The 26,661-nt window shown below is 27.8% G+C and overlaps 2 protein-coding genes across 4 annotated transcripts in view; one reads left to right on the top strand and one right to left on the bottom strand.

Annotated features, from left to right (window-relative positions):
* Nucleotides 1-4,202: 4,202 nt before the first annotated feature.
* LOC107163821 (uncharacterized) lies at nucleotides 4,203-6,105 on the bottom strand. The gene is made up of 3 exons (XM_015511412.2): nucleotides 5,960-6,105; nucleotides 5,809-5,894; nucleotides 4,203-4,547 (listed from the first exon to the last, which is right to left on the bottom strand). Exons 1-3 carry the CDS (start codon nucleotides 6,016-6,018, stop codon nucleotides 4,264-4,266), a joined length of 429 nt encoding a protein of 142 aa, XP_015366898.2. The 5' UTR covers nucleotides 6,019-6,105; the 3' UTR covers nucleotides 4,203-4,263.
* A 9,983-nt stretch (nucleotides 6,106-16,088) lies between these two features.
* The window catches only part of LOC107163986 (sphingomyelin phosphodiesterase), a 31,380-nt gene continuing 20,807 nt past the window's right edge, over nucleotides 16,089-26,661 (top strand). For 2 of the 3 annotated variants that reach the window (XR_016190237.1, XM_089219373.1), the window contains exon 1: nucleotides 16,089-16,107. Coding sequence is in view for 1 of the 3 variants with exons in the window: in XM_089219373.1 (XP_089075499.1) it covers nucleotides 16,092-16,107 (16 nt within the window). In the remaining 2 variants the exon portion in view is untranslated. Of the gene's footprint in view, nucleotides 16,108-23,393; nucleotides 23,922-26,661 lie in introns of those variants that run through there. The other variant, XM_015511650.2, reaches the window with a different exon arrangement.

Consider the following 26,661-nt stretch of genomic DNA (forward strand, 5'->3'; position numbering starts at 1 on the left):
TAAAAACTACAACACCTTAAAGTTCAAAGGACAAAATATAGCTTAGTATCATAATATCAAATACCTTGGAGTAATATTAGATTAAAAAAACTCACTTGCAATCCACACATATCTCTCAAATTACAGCAAGGTTATCAACGTTTTAAAGTACTATAACCACTAATTAATCGTTAAACTTCATTCAGTTGGAAGTGCTTATTACTTTAAATTTTTATATAAATAAATCATTCGTCCTCTAATCTTATATGCCACCCCGGTCTGGGGTAATTATATGCTACGACTCACATAAAAAAAAATCAAGCCCTAAAGTCCTACAAGTAATCTGAAATGAACTTTGGTTTGTTTATAATGAAGCACTGCACACAGATTTTTAATTACTAACTAGCTTCTTCAGTCTATTGCAAAAAGCAAATGGTTTGCAGTATTATAGACTGAATATTCGTCCAACCAATCGCAGACTCCTACGTAGTCGTCCCCATGGCATCTTAAATCAATAAACTTGTAATTATGTATGTATGTATTAATCTAATTTATATAATTTATATAATTGTGTAATTGTAAATAAATCACTTCGTAATGTGATAATTTTTATTTTTCTGTACATCAAAAAAACTTAGTTCTTACTTATACCGCTAACATGATCGGATATACTAAATGTCAAAAACTTCCTTCTGTATCCCTAAGTTTAGATGATTATAATCTGTAAAACTTTAATTATTAAAAAAAAAGAAAAAAACTGGCATGTTATCTATAATCAGTAATCACATAGACACATAGTATTTCTACGTCATAGCATAAACCTCATGACGAATTACTGTTTAATTAATTACGGTTTACTAACGCGTTATGCTTATATATTTGGCGAACAACTGAAAATGATCAACACATAACAATACTTATTCAAAAAAAATAAGTCTTAAGATTATTTTTATAATACCTATATTTCTTTACGAATTGATGAAAATCAACAAGAATTTTAAATTATCAAAATACCAAACAGCTTAAATTATTTATTTTGATCTTATGACTTGTATGCTTTGCTCAATGATACTCGTAATTTTCCTTACTACTCACTCCTCCGTTAACTATTTTCCCCGGTACACGCTATACGAATGGTAAATTAGTACTGAAAATCCACAATAAAGAGATGGGTACTCTATATCTGTATGATAATTTTTGTACAAAAGAGACGAGTATGAGCCAATCAAAACAAAATCACCCAAGAACAGGGTACATATGATCGGTCGTGTTTTTCGTACACCAACTAACAGTGGTACATAGTATAGTGGAGTAATGTGTCTACTGTCTACCACCAAAGATTGGATTTTTGATTCCTAAATGTCTGATAAGGTCGATGTCACCATATTCATATAATATAATATAAGCACTTTGATTATCAGATACCGTTTTATTAGTACTTAAACTTTAAAGCAACCAGCAAAAACAAATTAGTTTAATATTATTAACCGTAAAAATATGTTGTGTATCACATGCGTCCGTAAGAAACAAACATTGTGACACATATTTTAGTCTTCGCTAATTACTGATATAGATGTCGATTAAATTAGTACTTTGTAACACAATTTAGTGCATTTGGTTGATCTAAACCAGTACCTCGCACCAAGCGTCTATAACCTATTATGTTGACTACTTACGTCAAATACTTACTAAAACAATCTTTGGTTTCCCACTTTTCCTTTACTTTCACAATTTTTTGTGATGGTTTCACGTGACGTTACTATGGTACACCCTTTTATTATTTTTTTTTAAATAATTATTCCACTGTGTAGTCAAAATTTCAATATGAATAAATGCACCAGAGAAATCATTTACGCAGTGAGCTGTGCCTAAGAGATAGATGTGAGGCGACGCATGTATTCAGAGCTCTCAAATATCTGTAAATAATTTAATATATTATTATTTATTTAAACGCCTTGACGGATTTCGGATGTTTTGGTACAATGTATGCTGCAGTGTATGTAGATCAACACAAACAAAGAATTTTTCGAAGAGTCCGTAACCCGTGGACCTTTTTTAACACTAGATGAGGGAGATCCATCGAAATATTACAGCACTTATTATCTCCTTAGGCCACTGACACATTATTTCCTAACTCTTTGGTTAACCATTTTTTCTGGCATACCCATTTCGACTAGTGTTAACACTTATTACAAAAAATTCACAAAATAAAAATAAATACTGTACATAAATCCTTATACAAGAGTATACAAAAATTTTTAAACAAGAGTATCGATATTATTGGTCATGGTCAATACATTTTTTTTTTTTTTTTTTTTTTATTTACAATCTGTTACATAAAATTGAACATGGTCAATACATAGTAAATATTAAATACAAATTACAATACATTTTTATTTTAATAATTTTTCTTTGTCACTCAATCGATATAAAAAAAATAAGCCAAAAATAAGGTCATGTCATCGGTCATTCAATTGTCATGTTTATTGTACTTACTCCAAATACCAAACACTAGATTCTTAATGTCTAAATATCTGATAATGTCACCATGTTCGAACAGAAATATCCATACTCTATATTGATACTTGAAGCACAAGAGTGTATACAATTAAGTTAAATATGTAAACTATAGAAGTATAGGTATCACACAAGATAGGTACTGCAGCACAAACGAAAAATTAACAAAGTAACACAATTCAATCTTCACAAACCACTGGCACATCGAACTAACACAAATAAATACTAATTCCTCCATCCATAAAGGTGGGTGAATTTTCTATAGTATAATATCATTACACTAGAATTATCGTAAGTGACAATGGTTAATAGATTATCTAGGATATAGAACACTTTTGCTCCCATTATCTTCTAAGATTTGTTTGATCACACGCGTGCACATTTAGTTGCCTACCTTTTGCAATGTAGCTAATTATGGTCCGAGATAGCTAGTAATAATTGTATCCTCCGGATGATTTCAAATTGTTTACCGATCCGATATTGAAGTGGCCAAATAGTTTATTGGCGTATTTCATTATTCAGATTATAATAATGTTATTAATCCATAGATTCAACGGTCGCGGTCGTTATCGCAACTTATATCTGTCACGTTACTACTACATCCTTCAACCGGATACAGGCAACCCAAATCGCATAAGCGCTGTTTGAATGTGGGATAGTCGAGGGACACTGATATACATGGACAAATCCCTCCCCCTCACAGCAAGAGTCCTAATTGCCATGGGTGGGCCCCCTGGGCAAGTGTCACTTCAGTGAGCGACACCACCAACGTATCAACACCACGAAACTAAATAATTCAATTTTTCTGCAAATTTGTGAACATATTTAAATTATTATATTTTACATATACTCATAAAAATAAGCAAAGGATACTTATATAAATCGTAATTTTACATATATATCAATCAATTATTAAAGTTTCGTTTTAACTATTTGCATTGTTAAAGATGTTAAAAATGACAACAATTTACGATTATGTATAATTTTGGAAAGGAAAAGCGCTGACCCTGGTTAAGATGCCAGGGCATACCACCTCCTTGGGACTGTCCTGATTAAAATTCTCTAAAATTTCAATTATTTGTAATTAGATAAAAAAAAATTATTTTATATATTTTTTTTTTTTTTTTTTTTTTTTATTAATTAAAGGCTTCAAATACAAAGGTTTATTAGCCTACAATGGTTTACATGTTTAATTTATAAATATAATGAAGATTTGATAGTTTTGATGTGCTGTGTTCATGTCTTCATTTTATATTTGTACGCACTTTACAACATACATATTGTTCGTGCCCACAGTGCAGCGCAGCGCACCACTAGCGTCCACTACTGTGCGCATTGTCCCACTGTTAGCTTATGATAGTGGATTTGTTATCAAAATGATAGTGGGCGGCGAGCGTAGTTAAACGGTTTTATTATTATAAAATATAAGTGCACGGAGTTATATGAACTAAAAATGTACGAAATATGCAAACATTTATGCACATGATTTTCATTCAAATAATATGCATAAATATGTGTACAAAAATGCATTTTAATTGAAATTATTAAATTTAAAAATGTATATAATTCATTAAATAATTTATATGGAACAACAAAATGTATTAAATGCCTAGTTGATATAATTTAATTGTATTTTGTATGATATATACGATTGAATGTTGTATTTTGAACATTCACTCATCTAAATAAAAACTCACGAACAAAAATCAATCAAAAAAAATTTAGTATATTTTTATAATACAATATTTCAAAGTTACCTGGAGAATACTATTGTTCCGGCATTTTTTTAATAATAAGTTTCTCACGTTTTAGAGTTTCCTGTGGGACTTTATTTTCATTTCTCAAGTTTTCGAGTGGTTCCTCCTCTATTGTTTTTAACAATTTCTCCAATTCAATTTCATGATCTTCTAAACTTTTCACTTTTTCCATCTCCTGTTTAGCTAATATATCATTTGATCTTTTTAATCGCTCTCCAAGAGATAATCTTTCGTTAAGCTTCAATTCTTTTACAATGATTAATTTCAATCCTTGGCTATGACCATTTACAATTTCTAAAAAGGTTAAAAAAAATAATAGTTTATTAATTTACCATATTGTAAAATATTTATGATATAAACTACATAAACATATGTAATATATATTGATAATTTACAATATAATAATTAGTATATATTTTTTTACAAGTTTGTATTTACATAGATTCTTTTAAAAGGTATTTAATCTATAATTAAATAATTAGAGTGAGTAACTTTTTATAAAAATTAAAGGTAACATCATTTTTGATGGCTTCTCATAGGATTTTTATTATATTTTAATTTTAAACTGAGTTATGAGTATTTTAAGATAAACAAACAATTTACAATTTTAAAATACACATAACTCGCTTTAAAATTAAAATTAAATAAAAATCCTATGAGAAGCCCTCAAAAATAATGTTCCCTTTAATTTTTATAAAAGGTCAATTCCCTCTAAATTTTAAACTGATGGAGCAAAACGTGATCTGAGCGTAAAATTTGCTGTTTTGCACTTGTAAGATGGAGACAACACATGCTGATGTAGCATATTCTTAATCTATCAAATTATTTTACTTACAAATGGTTTATAAAAAGTGTTCAAATAAACTCAAAAAAGTTAAAACACACTACTTATATTACTCTTACATAATAAGTGATATATACATAGAACTGAAGAAGTAAAAATATAATAGGTAGTTAACAAATAAACCAAATACAGATTACATTTTGAAAAAACCTAATAGATAGACATTTTAATATTGTGATTATTTGGATTTTATACTTATTTTAAATAGTCTTCAAGCACGGTTATTTATTTAATTATTTTGCGTTAAAAATGTATTCATTTATATATGCTACAACATAGACTTTCAGTGCATAACTACGCTAAGTGCTATATCTGTAATCCATTTATATATGTTTATTATACAATATTGTATCAAATAAATAAATGTGATCTAAAATTATTTTTTTCATTATAATCTTAAAATTGTTAACTATTTTTTTGTTTGTATATAACCATCATAAGTGATTGAAAATTATATCTATGAAAGAATTAAATGTATGTAAATATGTAATTATAATGACATTTTAAACATAGATATATATTAAATGTTTATACAGTTATGTATACTTAAAATGTATCATTCTATAATACTTTTATAAATATTAACGATATATAGGTTTAATAGAATATACAAAAATTGTATTTTTAGTAAATCAAGTCGTAAATACCTATATGGCTATATTAAATTATTCAAGTATAATTAAAATAAATATAATTAGAATATATAAATACCATTTTTTATATTAAAATTATCAGGTACTTTGACTTCGTACTGGCCATTCAAATATGTTTTTCCTTCAAAAGATATTAAAGAAATTCTAAAAATTCAAATAATTTATGTTATCATATGACAAAAATAATAAATAATAATATGTTTACTTACTTCGAAGATACCATTGGGGCTAAAATAACACTAACTAAGCATAGATATAAATTAAACATTTTGTAAATAATTTCAACAAACTTAAATAAAAAAATTAATGAATACGCTTACTAACGTCAGTAGTTTTACAAAATATTCTAAGTAATAAATCCCAATACCTATATAGAATTATAGTATTTATGAATAAATTATTCCTACAAATGTTTTAAATTTTAAATTTATAAAATTAAATACCTACAACGGTTTTACATAATTACTATCAATTTTGACAAATATTGTCTTTATTTTAACAAAAAATATGTTTATACAATGCATTACCATTATATTCCAACATAGCACGAGCAAACAACCATAAATTACTAACAGAAATATATTTATAGTTGATACTGTTTACTTTAATGCATGTAAATAATATTCATTTTTACCATATAATTATTATTATTATTATGTATCGCATTCATAAATTTGTATAAAGAAGATAGGTTTTAAACACCTTTTTCGTCCAACTTTAACTACAACTATATTATAGCTTAATTATCTATGAGAATTGTGAACCATAATTGACTTAAAACACCATACATCCACAAACTTATTTAATATTTCATTAAATAACAAAACATACTATAGACACAATATTTATGGACTGTAATGTTGCTAAGAGTTATTACTGTATCTGTTTCCAGTCCAGTATTAGACACAACACTAAAATAATTAGTATTGCGGTACACATTTGCCAGTCACCTTTTTACTTTAACACGGATGACTAATTAGTTGTTAAAGCCATTCGATTATTATGTAATCAAAATAACTAAGATAATAATTCTAGAATATTAGCTACGCATAAATTATGCGTGTGTATAGGGTAGCCTACATTAGATCTAACACGGCTGTAGACACTAAGAAAAGTAGTTTATTATTTTTGTCTTATAATTCGCGAATTGATTAAAAAATATCTAATAGTCCAACATTGATACTACTATAAAGTACTATTGAGTGATGTTTACTTGTCGAATATGATGATCATTCCTTGGATCTTGATCTATTGTGCAGCACCTGGGTAATTAATGTTTTGATATTTTTGATTTAATGTAAAATATTAAAATTTAAGTATCTACTAATTCAAATGATTTATTCTTACATTTAACTTGTAAGCGGGTTATATTCTGGTTAACTATATATATATATGTTTATGTGATTTGGGATTCGTTGAAAATCTTGTGTTTTCTTAACATTTTCTTAACAAGACTCATCTGAGTGGTACACACTTACAAGGTGATTGAAAAATAACCCAATAAACTTCACAACCTTAATAAACGGTAACATAATATTAATCATAGATATGAATTTCCAACAATAAATTATATAACATGATGTAATATACTTATATTATACCAACATAATAAATAATAATAATCATGATGACATATTTTACCATTTTCGTCTGAATTGTATTGAAATTGCATATCTAAATCGCCGTCGTATAAAATAATTAAATCAACAACATTCACTTTCATATTTTAAATTCTGAGCGTAGTAATGAATTCATTAATTTTAGAATGATGTATGTTATGTTTTCTTCGTATCTGACATAACCTTATGATAGTCATAACGCTTCAATTTTTTTTACATCAGCATATTTTCTGATATAAAAGTGAATCTAGTTGATATTGTGGGGAAGGTAAATAATTTCCAGCTGATTAAAAAAGTGTCAAGAAAAATCAAAAAAAAAAAATAAAGACAATTGAGAATTTTTGTGAAAAACAGTCTATTGTAACTAAAAAACTAATTACCTTAAATACTTAAATTTTCACTAAATATTTAGATGACCATTTTCCATAGACGATAAAGTTTTAAAACAAGGTTAATAAAATGCTGTACTTAAAAATGTATAAAATGTTCAAATTTTTTATGGATTTAAGTTTAAGACAAGATTTCTTATAAGTATTTCATACTGAAATCATAAAATCTAACAAATTATACGGACAACGCAGTTATTTTTTAATAAATATTTTAAATCCCAATTTGTTTACATTAGAAATTTAGACAGAGTATAGCAAATTAAGTTATTTTATTGTAGGTAATTTAAAAATATTTTTTTAAATCGTGGGTACATGAAAACTAGTATATTTACTAAGTATATTATTATATTTTATACACTAAATAATACTTTCAAATACAATTTTTCGGAAAATATTAATTCATCCTATAGTGCCTACTGTATAGTGAAGTAAATTAATTTAATACCAATAATATCAACAAATATACTAAGTAGTTACTAATACAGGCTGGCGGACCGTCTTCCCTCAGATTCGTTTTTCGTGTTATTAAGAACCCATGAATATTACATATTTTATTTTTATACATCTACCTATATATTTTAATAACATATATATAGAAGTATTTCATTAAAATCATAATGCAGAGTGTGTGTCGGACGAAGCTGCTACCGTGGGATCCGCTGAATAAGGGTTTTTGATGTGGCACGGTGCATTGTCACTATAACACACAGGTATAGTCAATCAGTCGTAGCATGGCCAGTGTTAGATTAACAATTTGTTGCTATACTTAAAATTTGTACTACCAATTTAATAATAAATACATTAACTATTTTAATATTCAATTGGTGCGTACGTTTTATTTTGTGTTGTGTGTAAAATCCATAACAGTGTTCAATGATTTTATATCATTGAATTCAAATTTAAAACCTCCCCAGATATTCCAGTTTTGTGCTAAACTATCAAATTTTATATATTTATTTACTCCAAGACCCAAGTCTCAGTCATATATTATAATAATATTGTCGATAAAATATATATATTTTTTTTTTTTTTTTTTTTATTGTAAGGAGAACCCGCGGCAACATAGGCCATTGGGTGTGGGGTGGTACGGTAGGGATTATTTTTGTATGTTTGTTTGTAGGTTTTTAATTGGGTAGGGTTGTAACACGTGTTTGTGTATGTGTGGCAAGGATATGTTGCTAAAAATCCCGGGTGGTCACCCATCCGGGAGCTAGCAACTGCGACCGGTACGTACGCTCAGTGCGTTTCCGCAGATTGAGCGTACGACCGCGCCTCACCAAGCCTATAATAAAATATATTGTATTGATAATGGTTTCTTTTATTTTGTAGAATGTATAAATATCCATTTTATAAAATATATCCAATATAATATAGTATTAAATCTTAAGTTTTGCGAGTTATTTCCATTTATTAAATATTAGCTAATTTATACCATATTTATTATTATTCGTTTTTATTTAAAACAACAACCATAAAAATACTAAAGATAATATAATTTAAGGAATCGTTGATTTGTATTGCTTTCAGGTAATAGGTACTAATGCAACAGTATTCTGTGCCAAGGTGATCAAAGTAACACAAATGGCCCAATGGATAGTGGCCAACACCACGATTAACTTGTTTGCATTATTTGTATGTATGTTATTATACAATAAGTAAAACAAATGATCTCTTTACAAATTAATTATAAATTTTTAAACTATAACTAAATTAAATTAAATTAGAATCTTAATTATTTGTATTTTAAACCATCAGCATTCTCGTAGATAAAATAATAATAAAGTAACTATGTATATAGTTTAATTCATAAAATTTTTTTTTATCAACTTTTCACATCATGTTCGCCAAAAAAAATCAATAATTATTACATAATAGTATAATACTTCCAATCATTTATACAAATTATATCTTAAAGTTTTATTAAATAACAACATTGTTGGGCAATTATTACAAACATTTGTCATGGACATCACAATAACTTATCATATTGACATATTTAAATAAACTGATAACATACCGAATGAAGAATGACGTGAATAGATCTATCTAATATTAGTGAAAAATTAAAACAAATAAGTTAACAAAACATATCCGTCAACGTTGGCATTAAAAACCAACTCGATTTGCGTCGGCACATTTAGTAGAGGTCTACAAAGGTCAAACATTATTTTTATATGCGTAATAACATTACGTTATTATAAACAAAACAAACAATTTAAAAAAACATACACGCAGACACATTTTGTATTGAATATTCGTCCCCCGTCGCTCAATTAAGTGCAGTTAAATGATGCGTTGTACTTAATATTAAATTTGAAATAAATAATATATCGTGTTAAATTACATTTTCGAGATGCATATCCATCGGTATTTTTATTTCTATAAAGTATATACTTCCATACATTATTGTACAGTAAAAATGGTAGAAGATATGTCAAGGACCGAATGAATGTTTGTACTTTATAATTTATCAGTTACAAACTAGTATTGGCCATTTTGATGTTGGCCGTAATTAAAGTATCATACGAATTAATAAATCAATTTATTGTAAGTTTAATTTTTACATTAATTTATCAATGTTTATTGCTAAATATATAGAGTTGGATTTTTATTGTTTTTATAAACTAATTCTTTATTTGGAATATCAGTACTTAATTAATGAAACTATAACAAAAATCATGACAGAAGTTTTTCTAGTAGGTAGATTTGATGTAGGTAAATATTAGGTATACCCAATAATATTTCAGTAATTGTAGTTTCTTAGCAAAAATATCATCTAAACCTAACCGTATAATAGCATTAAATCAAGTATTTATATAACTACACTATTACACTGCTGTTGTACACTCATACACACTACATGTTTGTGATAGTCATAGTTAAAACGCAATCGTTTATTAGTTAAAAATTGTTATATTATACCGATTATTGGTAAAACTGAAAGTTAATACGTAAAACAATTTTTAAATTTCAGAGCCCTAGGGATTTTAAAACTAACGAATTACTACACATATCTTTGAATAGTTATTAAATTACTACCGTAGTAAACGACAGATGTCGCTGGATCTAATAGATTTAAAAATTGTGTATCAAAAAAGTAGTTAAGTTATTGAATTTTGAATTTTTATTAATGTGTTGCGATCGATTATGTGACAGAAACTTCTACAAAATAAATCATTTAATCAACATATTCTTTTTGAATAAAAGTATGTGTATATTATTCTTTACAGTATTCAATATTATTTAACATAATTTTAAGAGAACGCCACGCCCACGTGTGTTTTCTTCGTCTATAAGAAGACGACATCATCACACAAAGATAAAACTCAGATGAATCATTGAACACAACTAACAATGAGTACAAGGTACAACAATATCATCATCCTAACATCTTCCAAAGAAATACAACTACTCATATCTAACTTAAAAAGTAAGACAATTCCTGATCACGGTCTAATAACTAACAAAATCCTAAAAAACCTGACATCAAAAGCACTATCTTACTAAGCCTCCTTTATTTAATGCAGCCATGAGCATCGCTACCTTTCCCTCTACATGGAAACACGCTATTGCATTCCCTATTCACAAACCAGGAAAGCCAGCCAATATTATATTGTTGGAGAGGATAAGGCCCTACCTTCGCGTTATCCCGAAACACCAATTCAGATTTAAAACCAAACACTCCACATACCACCAAATCCAACGTATATCTGAAATGATTGTACACTATTACAAAAAAAAAAAACAATATACCATAGCAGTATTCTTAGACCTAACACAAACTTTTGATAAGGTCTAGTACCTCGGGTTTGAACAAAAATTAAAAATACTAAATCTCCCTAAATACTCAAAACCATCACGTCCTTCATACTTAATAATTTTTCAAAGTTAAAGTAGAATCAGACTTTTCACAATTACACCACATCAAAGCTGGAGTCCTCCAAAGATCAATCATGGAATCAACTCTGTTTAATATCTACTGCCACGACATTCCAATCCCTCTCAACTGTCATTTAGCAATGTTTGCGTACGACACGGCAATTCGACAATTCTCACACAACAGAGTTCCTTAGATTTAGCGATTCAAAACCTACAATCCTCACTAAATGAAATAACTACCTGATTCCAAAAATTGAATGTTGAATCTAAATCCAACTAAAAGTAAGGTTAAAATATTCACTCTTAAGAGATATAACAACCCATTATTTAAAAATACTCATAACTCACTTTAAAATTAAAATATAATAAAAATCCTCTGTGATAACCTACATAATAATGTTACCTTTAATTTTTATAACAGAACAATTCATTCTAAATTTTAAACTAACAGAGCTAAAGTGGAACTGCTGGTCGTAAAATTTGCTGTTACCCATCACTTGTAAGACGAATACAACACATGTAGGTGTGGCGTCCTCTTAATGGCTATACATTACATTTCAAGGAGTTTTATGCTTTGTCAACATTAATTAGTGTTTTCAAAAAATAAAAATGAAAATTTAAAGATTGTCTGTTGACCGTTGTAAAATAGCTTATACAAATTGTTCTATATCAGAAGTCAATACCATTATTGGTCGTTATTACGTGATGATAGAAAAATTATAATTTGGCACAGGAAAAACACTGATATGACTGGATATATAATTTCTAAATTACCAAACACAATACATAAAAACTATATAACATGGATTAACAGTCATTATTTTATTATTTTTTTGTTTTTTTTGGTTTTGATAATTCAAATATTAGCATTACCTAATTTCAGTTAAATTATATTAACTTTTGAGTTCAATCAAATTAATGACTTTTAAAAAAAATAAATCTTAAAAAATAGCTGTGCCATTTCACAGTTGTAATATATTTCATCTTACTGGTGCGATCTTTAATACATTAAGTACTAATCAAATCTATTTGGATACACAATCTACAACATTGGATGTATGCAAAAAAATAAGATCGAAGCAAAGTACAAACTTTATAAACCATTTCCTCCGACACAGAATTTTTAGTACATCCTACGTGTCTAATGATACTATCCGTTCATAATTTCATATCTTAAACTAAATTCGTACATGAAGGAGCAAAAGCATTTTATCTCATTAGACAACCTGTTATACTTACAAATTTAAAACATCTTGTTTGTTTCAATGTTAACTGTTATTAAATAAATCATCCAACTGCTAAAGTGACATTTCTGTTCATCTATCAAATATACATAGTTATTAAATCATACTAGCTATAGTTGCCTATTAACAGATTGTTGAATAACAAAAACTAGAAAATAATATGAAACTTCTTATTTGATAATTTTAATCCGAAAAATAATACCAATATTAAAACAACTGAATATAATAATTAATGAACCTCAATCCAAACTGAATTCTTAAAAATCGTTTCTTTAAATATATCCTGAAATGAAAACAGTGATAGGGTTTGATCTGACTCCGCCAATTACATAAACATATATAATTACTGTATTTCCTAAATGAAAAGGATTTGTAACTTTTTATCTCTATATATGAATTGTATCTTAATATACATAACATATTATAATAAAAATAAAATAAACGTTCTTTATTAACATAATTATATTCCTTATTAGTTTTTATTTCTCAGTGGATAATTGTAACATTAATCACGGAATTAATGTATTACATACAATCATAGAAATAACGTTTTATTTAAATTTAAAGAATCTATAATTAAAATATTTCATCTAATAAAACCTAACAATCTATTTTTAATTTAATTTTTTTAGATCATTTTTAATTAATTGCGTTTATCTCTTATTGGGTAGGTACATTATATTATGCGAATTAATGAAAAATAATACAAAAACAATATACGCACAATCATTCTAACCTGTAAAACTCATATACTGTGAGGTATGAGAACTTACCTAGATTTGATAAATATATGATACTTAGATATAATATTAATAAGAAAATATGTATTTAATTACTCCCTATCACCTCCCGAAAATCTAATTGTGATACAAGGTCATCCACCTGGAATATTTAGTATTAACTTAAATCGTGATCACACTGTATATATTTTAATAAGACCATGTACGTAAATACTGAATTTGCACTTTTTACACCTTATTGAAGACGTTATGTAATGACTTCAAGTAATTTTCACATATTTTATTAATTGGTTATAATGTTATTAATCGATTATACCTACACATCATGTATAATACTATTGATAAATAATAATCATGTGTAACATATAATTACGTCAAATGTCAATATAAATAAACGTAGCTATTGTAAATGAAATTAAACGCATGTTAACATTATAGTATCATAATATTATGGTATGAAAGTTTATTACCTCGACGATATCATACAGTAGAGAAAAGAAATAACTATTATCTTTAAATCGTTTTCACATACTTCAAGTGTTTGATGAAATTGTTAACATTAAGACCCTATTAAATTTTCGATTTTTAATTTCTAAAATGCATTAATGCATAATATATCCTAATGCATTTAATTCATATCGTTAGAAAGAGTAGCAAGACACATTGTAAGTGGGTCAACTCAGGAAATGGATGAGTCAGTGGTTCGGTATTAAAATGAATTTGAAAGTAAAGAACTATAGGATAAGACAATATTATATTTGAATTGGATATTTCAACTTTAACACAATATTTTTTTATAGAATAATCAATTTATTATTTATTATTTTGTAATTGTAAACATTTAATAGAAAATATTAAAACATTTATAGTTACTATTTTAATACAATTTCTTATTATTTTCGACAGTCGTTTTCATTATGATTTGAGAAACATTGAGAAAAATGATTAAGTACCACCCGGGTCCCAGACAGACCAACTAGATATCTAGTAATTGAAGTATGTACAAAAAACTTTTATATCACCCTCCGATCCAGTGTTCACAACAAAAAATAATTTAAATAGGTAACAAATAAAAACATGATATACTATTTTTCTCGATTTGAATCTAAAAAAACATGTATTATAAAAAAAAAAATTATATCATCAATACAATATAACCAAGGCTGATGACCTTGTATTTCTCATACAACAAAAAATTAAATACGTAAAACGTTGAAAATATTTTTAGAAAAAAAACATTCATGACAATTACTACGATGAAATTCAATTATGTTATCAAGTGAACTGTATTATTTTTTATAATATTAAGTGCAACGTAGTGCATGCAACCATAACAATGTATAGGTAAATTGTAATGTGTATTATATACTAAAATTAAATAATAAATATTATAAACTCGTGGAATTTTTAAATAATAAACAATGTAATGATATATTAAAAGAGTAAGAGGCATTTATAAATACCTATTGTTATTTGGAAATAATATTTTGCCAACGTCCTGATTATTTTTTATTGTCTACTTCGTCAATATTATATCTTATTCTGCTATGCCTATAACTGTTGGACTTTAACGTTTATATACATATATACTGATAAGTTAATCTATAGAGTTAGATTGGTACTTAAAATGTTGAATGTTTTATAACTATTGACAGAAATGAACAGTTCCCGAACGATTTCTACAATTAAGTTTACTTATGTAATTAAATTTAAATATTGGTTATGACTTGTGATACATACAAATTACTCTAAAATATAAATGTGACAAATGTACATTGACACGTAAATATTGGTTAACATTAGTAACTATATTTATATAATCACCATTAGTTCTTTACCGTATAATAGTTATTGTTATTTTAGTGAGTATTTAACTCAATTATCTCATTACATATTATAATCGTTCAACGTTTGAAAATCCTTTAATAATAAATTACTATAATAACTTTAGGTAGGATGAATAATTATATTAAAATCCTATTAAATATTCCAAGATATTATTGAAATTAATACCTAATGTTGAGGAATACTTACATATAATATTATACTGTAGTATTTTAAATTGATTATTATTTATTAGTAATTACTATGCAATAGCTCCAAGAGTTAATTGAGAAGTATTTACTATGGAGATCGAGACAATTGTGACTTATAAAATATAATGACTGTTTAGACTGTGGCGTTGGTGCAGGAACTAATTGAATAAGCAATTTTTTTTAAATAAAAACGAAAACAATTATATGAAATTATAAGCAATACTTTTTTTAAGTAAGTAATTTAATATAGGAATTTCAAAAAATTAAAATAATAAATTACTATGACGTATTTGAATTACTAAAAAACTTACAGTAATATCGAAGGTAATCAATAATCATATATACATTATTAAAATTATGTATACGGTCGCTGATACCAGGCAGTAACCATTCAGTAGTCGGCAGACCACGATCGAACAAACGCTACAACCATTATGGCGAACTTCACCTGTAAGTATTATAGCCGCTTATCTATTACGGAATTACTCTTGAACTGTCGTATGATGCTTGAATACTAATTATATGCGTTATCTAACACTATCCTGGTAAGTAGACAAATATTGCACTCTAGCTACTTAGTTGGTTAACAATATTGTTTATGTTTGTTTTAAAAAAAAATCTAAGCAAAATATGAACATGAAATATCGTATTATTTCGCACATGATGAAATGATTGCTAGAATAAGAAAACACATTATTTAAGAGGGAAAGAGGGTGGGTGTGTGTGTGTGAGAGGGGGCTGAAGCTAATCTAAGATATGCTAATGTGCTGAAAACATATTCTGTATGTTATTAGACATCAGAATACCCCTACTATTCATTACCAAGTCATACAATATAACTTTGAGAGGACTTCACACCCAAATGTACTGTCTCCGTCCAACACACCAACGACACAGATAACTTTCGATCACCAGTTTCAATAGTTAGGCACAATAGTACTGTTAATTTAGACAAAACATTTTATTTATTCTGTAGTTTTTATATTAAGTGATATTATGCTATATATACAGCCTATATGGGGTCCCAGATAATTATCTTACCTTTACATTATATAATAGATCAATTCACTTTAATTTTTAAACTAACAGCACACTATTGAAACTGGTTAATGAAACTTTGGTATGTCGCGTACGTGTGTAAAACTATGGAGAGTGGAGACAGTCGTAGTCTACGTAGTAGGTATTATGTAATAATAGGTACCATTTACCAATTTACATGTCTATTTACGAAAACCAATGATCAACAACGGAATATTCGATGATTGAATCACTGTAACATTATATAAATTATCATGATTCGTCTTTTATCCACGTAATAACCAGTACCGGATCTACAAATTATGCAACCCGGGGCACAACATAATATTAGCGCCCCTAAAAGTCACCAAATCATAAAAATGATGAGTTTAAAATTTGAAATTTGCGCCCCTCTATGATAAGCACCGGATCGCCCCCCCCCCTAGATCCGGTACTGGTAATAACTAGCTGTGATGGTTATCACTGAAAATTTCCATATTTGAGTTTTAAAAGGATTAAAAGCAAATTAACGTTATTAAGTATAATATGTTCAATTATAACACCACGAAAGTTATAAATCACGTTGACGATGTCTCTACAATCGTTCAACGTTCTCACTAGGTATACATCATAGGTAATATTATCAATAGTTATATACACGATGTTAAATTTGTTAAATAGTTTTATTTGACATAATACTGCGACGGTATTTGACATTTGTGAACGGAAAATATTACTTCACAATATTACTCGTAAACCGACAAAATCCGCAGTACCTTCTGCAGAATCTGTTGCACATCGTTCGCCGCCAAAATTACAATAATTACATATGATCGAACGTGGTCACCTCCACATAGTAAACTACGAGTGTTGTGTTTCTCCTAGAATTTTTCGTTTGATACAATTTCAGCCGTCGATTATTTAGGCACATTATGTAGCTGGGCATAGGTATATGATAGACGTATCGTACTGCAGAGACAAATGACAACCCGTTGAGTTTGAACAATGGTAATTAATGTTGCATAATATAATAATATTATTTATTATTATTATTATCGCCGTCGTATCCGACCGTTGATCTCGCGTGGAGAGACTTATACACTTTACCTCCACTCGACGTCTATGTCGAACTAATAGTAAATACTCTTCTTTACGGTTCTTTCCAGACAGTATTGTATTGCATTAGCGCCGATACCGTTTATCACAGTGCGAATAATGATTGTCGTAACGCGTGAGATAACGCAACCAAGCTTTTGTTCCGACAGTAAGGAACAGAAGAAATTTCAGACAACAATCGTGTATGCAATATAATATATATAGTAACGCGTATCGCGACCTAAACAATGAGTACGTCTTATTTCGACCATACAAATAACTCTTCGATATTACCTATTACTTATTAGTGTTATTAAAGATCACGAGTAGTATAGGTATACCTTAATCTTATGATAGTAAGCCCGACGAAGTATTTCGACTCATATTGAACTATTTGCAGGCATAATATGAAACTTTAGAAATGACCGTCTTCGCTAAGAATTGTTTTCCGTCTACAACGAATGTACATAGTTGAATTCAAATTTAACACAACAGTGACTCTCTAGACACCTAGCTAATATACAGCTAAGCATTGCCCGCTTACCCAATTTTTAATATTTATGTTCAAATAAAATGATAATTTAAAATATATGCAAAAGTCAATAATCACTACTATAGGTAGCAATTTACAGAATTTATAGTAAATTGTTCTCGGTAAAATACCAACAAAAAAATGTTACATCTCTAATCACACTGCTTCATATACGCAACTACGGTTAATAATTGTAAGCGATAGCCGTAGAGGAGTCCTGCAAAACGTATGAGAATTGAGAATGGTTTATTTTAAAATATTACACTGGTTATTCGTTGGCTTTTGAATTCAGAAAAGGTGACATCATACTAAACGACTATTAAAAAACCACGTGTAACGCTTTAATTGTGATTCTTGCATATGAGTAACGACTGTGAATAATAACACTGAACGGGTGACTGTCGACCCGACGACCTAGCCGATCTTGGCCGATCTTAGCCGCTTGTCTCTAAACGGATGCATAGTAATCGTACCATTATTTGTTAAATATTTAACCAATGCCACCCACTGCAAATCCTCCAAAAAAACGGGTTTTCGTCGGACCGGAAGTGTCGAGATTTTCAAAGATCATACTAGGATTCGATTCGCCGAGATCAGCACACTGTACAAAACTTCATATAGACTCGCGAAAACGGTTTGGTTAAAATCGAATGGGACGGCACGATGACCGAGTTTTCTTCTAGCTGACCTACCGCGAATGCGGAAATATCGCGGTAACCCACTCACGACCTTAGTGTAATGTATATGCAAAATATATTTTCCGTTGAATGTCTGCAATGTGCTGTAGCGGTATTCCACTATGCCGCCGTGTTCCGTATAGACCGTATTCGATATTATACCTCACAAATTAAATCATTATTATGTACACATAAATTTTTATGTACTACGACTTCTAGGTGTATCTTAATTTTCGCCAATTCTAATAATTCATTTTTGTGATTTTCGCTAAATAAAAAGGCATTATGTCGTTTGCGCTATCTTGTGTCTTCACAATTTTTATTTTGTACCATAGTTCACCTTATTAAATTATAATTTGTACCATTTCAAAATAACTAAACATTTTTTCAAACAGACTAATATACTATATTTACAATAATTTATCAACCAAATTCAATTCAATAGTTAAATTTATAGACAATTTTAAAATATAGGTACGTAAAGTAAAATAGATAAATAAATATAATTTCGATTATTAATAAAACATATAAAAATCAGCGATATTATTATCAAAAATAATAAATTTAAACAGTTGAAGTTAAAAGTGTGACGCAGATTAAATATTCCGTTTCGTTTTTTTATTGTGGTGCTAATGACCAAATTAATTTTTAGGTGTAGCGCAAAATACATGTTATATTTTTATATATCTATTGGCACAAATTACATACGCGCTTAAATTTACTTATTGGTTACCTAGAACAAAAGTTATTTCATTTGTCAGAATGTCAGATCTCTGTGGAACACCCTGTATACTAAAATGGCAAAATTATGATGGCCTACCCAGTGACCTTATTTATCCGAGTATCTACGAATATATGTTAAGGTTTCTTTGTAAGCTAATTATGTTTGGCTTTTTAGTTTTGAATTTTTTTTTGTTTTGAATTCGACAAACCCAATCCTGAATAATAATTGGTAAATGTTTTCAAGCATCTCGCTTTCTACTTAATGATTTTCATTTAATTTCTAATCCCCCCTAATCTTTTTAAATATCTGTAATGGCTATTGCCATTATTGTTTGCTGTAACTTATAGGTAACTTATATGTAATGGATTGGTGTTTAGTGCCTATACTATAAACATTATACTTATTTTATTAAATTGATTTGAACTTATACACTCCCTTTAAATATTTAATTAAAATAAAAGTTTACTGTTTACTGTTTACAGTAAAAATATTATGCAATATTTATTTTACTTTTTTTATTAGAATATTTAAGTAGGAAGGAAAAGTAAGTACCTAAACCTAAGTAAGTAATTGGGTATTAAATATAGTAAATATTATTTAATATAATATATTAATAGTAAAATATTATGTATTTAAATTAACTATTCACTTATATAATACTTCATATGTGATATGTGTATTATTTTTAATTCAATATGTCTATTGAAAATGTGGTATGTTTTGTTCGACTCGGTAAGTTCAATTAGCCGCTGGATAGCGTTTACAAAATATGATAGAGTAAAATTAAAATTAACTAAAATTAATTTTAAATTAAGTTTTAAAACTAATTTTAAAAATGATTGAACTTTGTGAACTTCGTGAACCTTTATGGCTATATAATATTGACTTTACTTCTATAATCACTACCATATTTTATTATTATAAAAAAACTACATGCAAAAACTAACTATTAATTTTGTGTTATAAATTTATAATCTATTATACATTTATAAATATTAAATTACGTTAGAGTTATAATTAGAAATGTACCTAGTGATAAGTTCTTGCTTTGTGTGTTTTATGAGAGATTTCAATCTGAATTGTCCACTTGTTCGTGTGAACCTTAGTCCAAACATAAAAACTTTAAATTAAATATGAAGGACGCGCTGACAACCTTATTATTTAATGATATCCATATCTATGTTTAAAACTTTCAGAAATAAGATTTAATGTAGATATTATACTAACTACCTGTAAAATTATTTCCACCGTCTGTTCAAATTCTTAGGTGACCACCAGCTTAGTTGAAAATTACCTGTTATTATAAAATAAAAATGGTTCAATTCTTGTCATTTTATCACGAAACAGTAGTCGCTTATTCGTTATCTAGCCCTCCTCTTTTGTTCTACGTATTTAACAATAGATTTTATTATATAATAACAACATAAAAACGTAGTACCTGTTTGGTCTTTGGAAGTAAAAAAGATTTAAGATTATTATTATGACTCAATTTGTTCTAACCAATAATTAGGTACCTAAATTGTAAAATGTTGAATCAATTATCTAGATAAGTTCTCTACAAAAAATATGATTTTTAAACAATGAAAAATATTATTGTTTATTTATTCTAATCGTATTCAACATTTCAAATTGATCTTTATATTATAAAGTATACACCTACTTATAGTTATACTACCTAACTACACCTAAAATTTATCAACAATTTAACTACTTAACAATGTTCTTTTATTTCTTATTTATTCAGTACAACTTCTTCAATAAGCAATTTAAAATTTAAAAAGTTGTCCTACATATTATTAACATTAAAATAAATTGAGCTCCACTCAAAATCGTTTTTCTAATGCAAAGAAATTTTATAAGTTTATAAACACACATCTCTCAACTTTAGAATAAACTCGCAGTATTTGTCCAACATTTTCTTATTTATAATCCGTATTTAATCACTTGATTAAACAACATCGATCATAAAGATGAATATTTCATGATGTGAAATCTAAATACTTTAAAATAGACTAATTTTATAAATTTAACAACAACATAATATGGTTCATTGAATTATGAACAAAAATAAAAATTAGTAATGTCATTACCAACAAATAATCTGAATTATGATAAAAGATAAAAAGACCATTCGAATTAGTTTATATGTCTTCATAAATTACGTAGTAAAAATGTTATAGCACCACTTCTTGACTTAATTTTTATAATTTATTTTATAAGAATAAATGTAAATAGTTAAAATACTAATTCAAATTTTAATTGAAAAAATTTGTACCCGCAATTCACAATTCTAAATGGTTTAAAGTTCAATAACTAATATTTTACATCAAATCTAAATCATTGTTTTAGTATTTTACAAGACATATTACATAAATTATATCTATAATGTATTTTAATCAGTTTCAGTATGTTTGAATTACGATCAGAAAAATTAACGACTATCGTAAAGTATGAACTCTATGCATATAAATAACAGTGATTTTAGTTTAATATTAAAATAATTAATTATCATTTAATTGATAGGTACTATAGCAGTGTGATAACAATATAGTACATTATGTTCATTAAATATGGTTCATTCGTGTACCTACCTTTATATTAATTAATTGTTAATACCTGTATAAATATTTTTAAATCTAGAATTATTTTATACGTGTTCAAATCAAGTTCAAATTATAATTAAATAAAAAAACTTACAATTATATCGCTTCTTTATTTTCAATAAAAAATAAATATATATATATATTAAGTAATTAAATGAAAACAGTGAGTTGTGACGTTGAATAATTGATCATACAATCAATCGATTACATAATTTCTATACTATATAGTTCCTACATTATATTATAAAGTAACTATTCGTATGACAATCCAATTTTATTCATCTACACCTATATATTGTATAGCTATAGGCTATAAATAACTAATTTTAGAAGAAAATTTCAAGGCAAATAATTTCGTTAAATTTACAATCCTGCGATAAATTTATCTTCATTTTCGATTTACAATTATATTTTCAGTTATTTTCTTGATTTCAATTTCAATTTTATTTGAGTTTTAACCGGTTTACAAATACTATTTCAAAACTTGTTACAAACTCTGGTATAAAATAATAGCATAATCTAAAAAATGTAGTCTCCTAGAGTTGTATCCCAAATACTTTTAATGTACCTGTGCAATAATAATTTTCGAAAATCGTCTTCAACAACGGCGTTTTTTGTGAGAAAATATACATAAGTTCGAGAATTCTACAAAGAGCTCAGTGGTCGTATAACAACGACCAACTAACAAACGTCGCCTGAAGGAAGTATGAATTATTATATTATTGTAAATAACGAACAAGTGAACAATATTATAGTAATGTTGTTCACAATTTTTGGTACAGACAGCGTGAAAAAAAAAACAAACACCTATAAACGAAGACGAACGCCAATAATAATAATTAACAACACACCCCAAACTTGTATTTTAATGTATATGTTTAGGTAGTATTATGATAATTTAATAATAATATGTAAAAATAATATAAATAGTTCCTCGGAGACTTGAGTGAGCGTCCGGTACGTGGCAGCACTGTGCTAATTATTACTATATCTATTTTATACGTGTCGGTGTGCGTGCGCGCGTTTGTGTGTGTGTGCGTGTGTGTGTGTTCTCGCGGCCAACGGTATACGAAAATCCACTGTTGCACTGGTGCAGTCGGTAATATCGTGTCCACTGTGATACTTTCTCGTGTATATACCTATCGACACCGCAGTCGTCGCCGTCGCCACGCCGCGCGCCGTCCCGTATTCGAAAAAAATAAAACAGTGAAATAAAAATAAATGGTTTACTTAAAACAGTATTATAATATTATAATAACATAATTTATTGTGCTCACTCGATGTTATTTTTTACAATTAACTCGCGATTATATGTTCTAATAATATATTCTTCTGACGCATCTATTTCAACTACCGCGATACATAATAATAAATAAATTAAAGATTTTAATTATAGTGCATTTGTTCAAAATCGCATTTTATTCTTGGAAATTCAATTTTTTTTCCCCCGATACATAGTGTTACAATAAACGTGATCTTGGTAGGTATGTCGACTCTGTAAAACGCTATTTTTCTCGACGGAACGTAAAAAATTACGACAAAAAGAAAAAGAGGAAAAAGCGTGTTGATCGCCGATTCATGGTGGTTATTTTGAACACGAAATAAGTGGCTCGCACGTGAGTATAAAAAAAAGAAATTAATAAATCATACGTTGTATTGACACACTCATACATGTGAATATCGCTTTCACTCGAACCTATCCAAGTCGTAAGTACACGCACACGACCATTGTAAACACATTTTTTTAAAGTTCCGGGAACGGAGGTGAAATCTTTTGGATCCGGAAATGGCTGGTTCTCCGGTAGTATTTTTATCTTCACGTCTTCTGTGCAAAAGATCACAAGTACCTACATATATTATAGACGAACGATATTCTTACAAATCTCACGCTGCCTTTAATGTACAAAATATACTGATATTAACACCTATATATGGTGGTATACAAGATTGTGTTTTTAAGAAATATCAAATATGTAAATAATAACCCGATTGCTATATAAATAGCTGGTTTACCATAGTTCCGAGTGCGATCATTTGTGATGTATAACGGACTATATTGTATTAATATAGAATAGATAAAATAATATTAAATCTACTCTAGTTGTAGAAGAAATTCACTATGACTGAATTTTTTCATTTTAGTTGGCTCCTATGCGCATACACATACATTATAATCCACTATTCTGTTGGTAACCACAATCGAGTAAAACAAGTTTTTGCCAATTTTTATTTAAAACACTGTAATATTTACCCCAATATAAAATAATTATTCATCCAGCGTAAATACACCAAACGGGTTCATCGTATTTCCTTTTTATAATATGTTAATAATAATAACAGTAGGTAAGTCTCAACAGGGAGTCATCTCTAACCATGTAAACATAATAATAAATAATATCAATATCATTAGTCTAACAGACTATTGTTACCCGGATTGACAATTTGTGTTTTGTTGTTGCTTAACGATGGTATTTCAATCAAAATATTAATACGTGGTACTCAAATTATTAGCGGTAATGTAAAATACTACTCTAGTTGTAGAATGCAGATTATTCATAAGATTTAACCGTGGAAATAACTCATATCAGTCATAAAAGATATGAAAAAATGTAAAAATACATAATTATAACAAATTAGATTCTTCTATTTTTTATGAATATTATTCTAAAATAATAAACCCGTTTCTCGATGGTTTGAATAAAAAAAAAAAAAAAAAATTTTTAGTGAGAATATTATAATAATACTACACAACTATATAATACGTATAATAATACAATTTACCTTAAATACAAGTCCATTGTTGGACCATATCATCTAAATAGCTATGTATTATGGTTTACAATTAAATTAATTCCATAAGCATGGTCCTCATAAAATATCGAATTATTTTCAAAAACTCAAGTACGAAAAATATCACATTTTAAATACTATCAATCAATTTTGTTAGTTTCCCTGGATATTTTTATATTTACTTATACAGAATAGAAAATTATAGTTCTTGTAAATCAATAATGATAAATAAGCAATGCACCTACATAACAAATTAACCTTTAAAAAGTTTAAGCTTTTCTTCCTGTCTATTATTCATTTTCTTTGTTTATATCCCATAGAATGCTATTCTATGATTTAAAATAATCAATCAAAATTAATTTTAAATAGCTTAATGTAAATTTCTCAGATTTAATTTTTTCTTGATACATCACAGTGATAGTAGAATAATATAATTATAAACCTCGAAAATCATCAATTTTCATTCAACTTAGTCAGTTGAATACAATAGTAAATGTGTTTCATAGATTTCCAAAAATTGCCGTAGACATTAAATTAATTTTTAACATTATGGATAATTTCAAACATGCGCTTTCAGCGTAATAATTTTTCACATCCGGAAATTATTTTACCGCTTCTGACCACACGCCATCCATAATATTTGGGCGCGCACCATAACTATTAGTGATCAAATGTGAGCGAAAGTAGTTTTTTCTCAAATCTTCGATCGCAAAATCAGGCGATGTGGTTAGTTATGATTTTCATCTGGATGTAGATTGATGATGATGGTCTGTTGCGGTACGCGTGTTCTATGCTGCTATTACCTAGCATGTGTGTGTAATGTATAACATTATATTATAGTGAGAGTGGCACGTCAAAACGGTTGTATGACTGTCGATCGGTGGTGAGTGTCATTTCCAAGTAGGTTAATCTCGGTACACTGGTCACGTACCGATATTATTATATTATCGCTATAGTATGGTCGACGACATCTGCTGCAGGGCACCGGGAAATGAAATGTGTATACGATTGTTTAAGAATAATATGACCCAGAGGAGCCAAGACAAATTAACGAACATAGACGACAATATTGTGCTAATCGTATTAAGATGTATCAGCTGTTGCCTATTAAATATTACATATGTATATTAAAAATATATTTGCATAAACATCAAACTTTTTTTAACCATTTCGTACACTCGGCTTTTAATTAACATGTAGGCAAAGATGAGCATTAACTTAACTACCTGGATAGTTTATTTTCTAATCAACTTATTAACTTAACTAGTTTAATTAACCTAACTTAGCTTTTCTCAGTTGATTTAATAATAATCCATTAAGTTAAAAACATTTTAAAATTTTTCGTCTATACGTAAATATTAATATAAAATAAAAATAATCCAGTGCTATAATAACACAAACATTACTGTCTTTTTCTTGACTAATTAATTTTGTATTAATATATATTTTATTAGATTAGATAGAAACAGTCACTTTTTATGTGATTTATATACAAATTAAAAAATAAATTAACTTGTTATAAACTGAGTTAAGTTAATATTGTTTTTCATATTAACTTTTAACTTA

The sequence above is a fragment of the Diuraphis noxia genome, unplaced genomic scaffold (assembly GCF_037042655.1).
Source record: "Diuraphis noxia isolate RWA-SAM2 unplaced genomic scaffold, SU_Dnox_SAM2 contig0002, whole genome shotgun sequence".
Taxonomy (NCBI): Eukaryota; Metazoa; Arthropoda; class Insecta; order Hemiptera; family Aphididae; genus Diuraphis; species Diuraphis noxia.

What these genes read in the sequence shown, in the direction of transcription:
- LOC107163821 (XM_015511412.2), bottom strand. Translation starts at nt 6,018, where the DNA reads ATGTTTAATTTATATCTATGCTTAGTTAGTGTTATTTTAGCCCCAATG. An exon ending in GCCCCAATGGTATCTTCGAA is followed by an intron (nt 5,895 to 5,959) that starts GTAAGTAAACAT and finishes TTGAATTTTTAG; the next exon opens with AATTTCTTTAATATCTTTTG. An exon ending in TAATTTTAATATAAAAAATG is followed by an intron (nt 4,548 to 5,808) that starts GTATTTATATAT and finishes TAACCTTTTTAG; the next exon opens with AAATTGTAAATGGTCATAGC.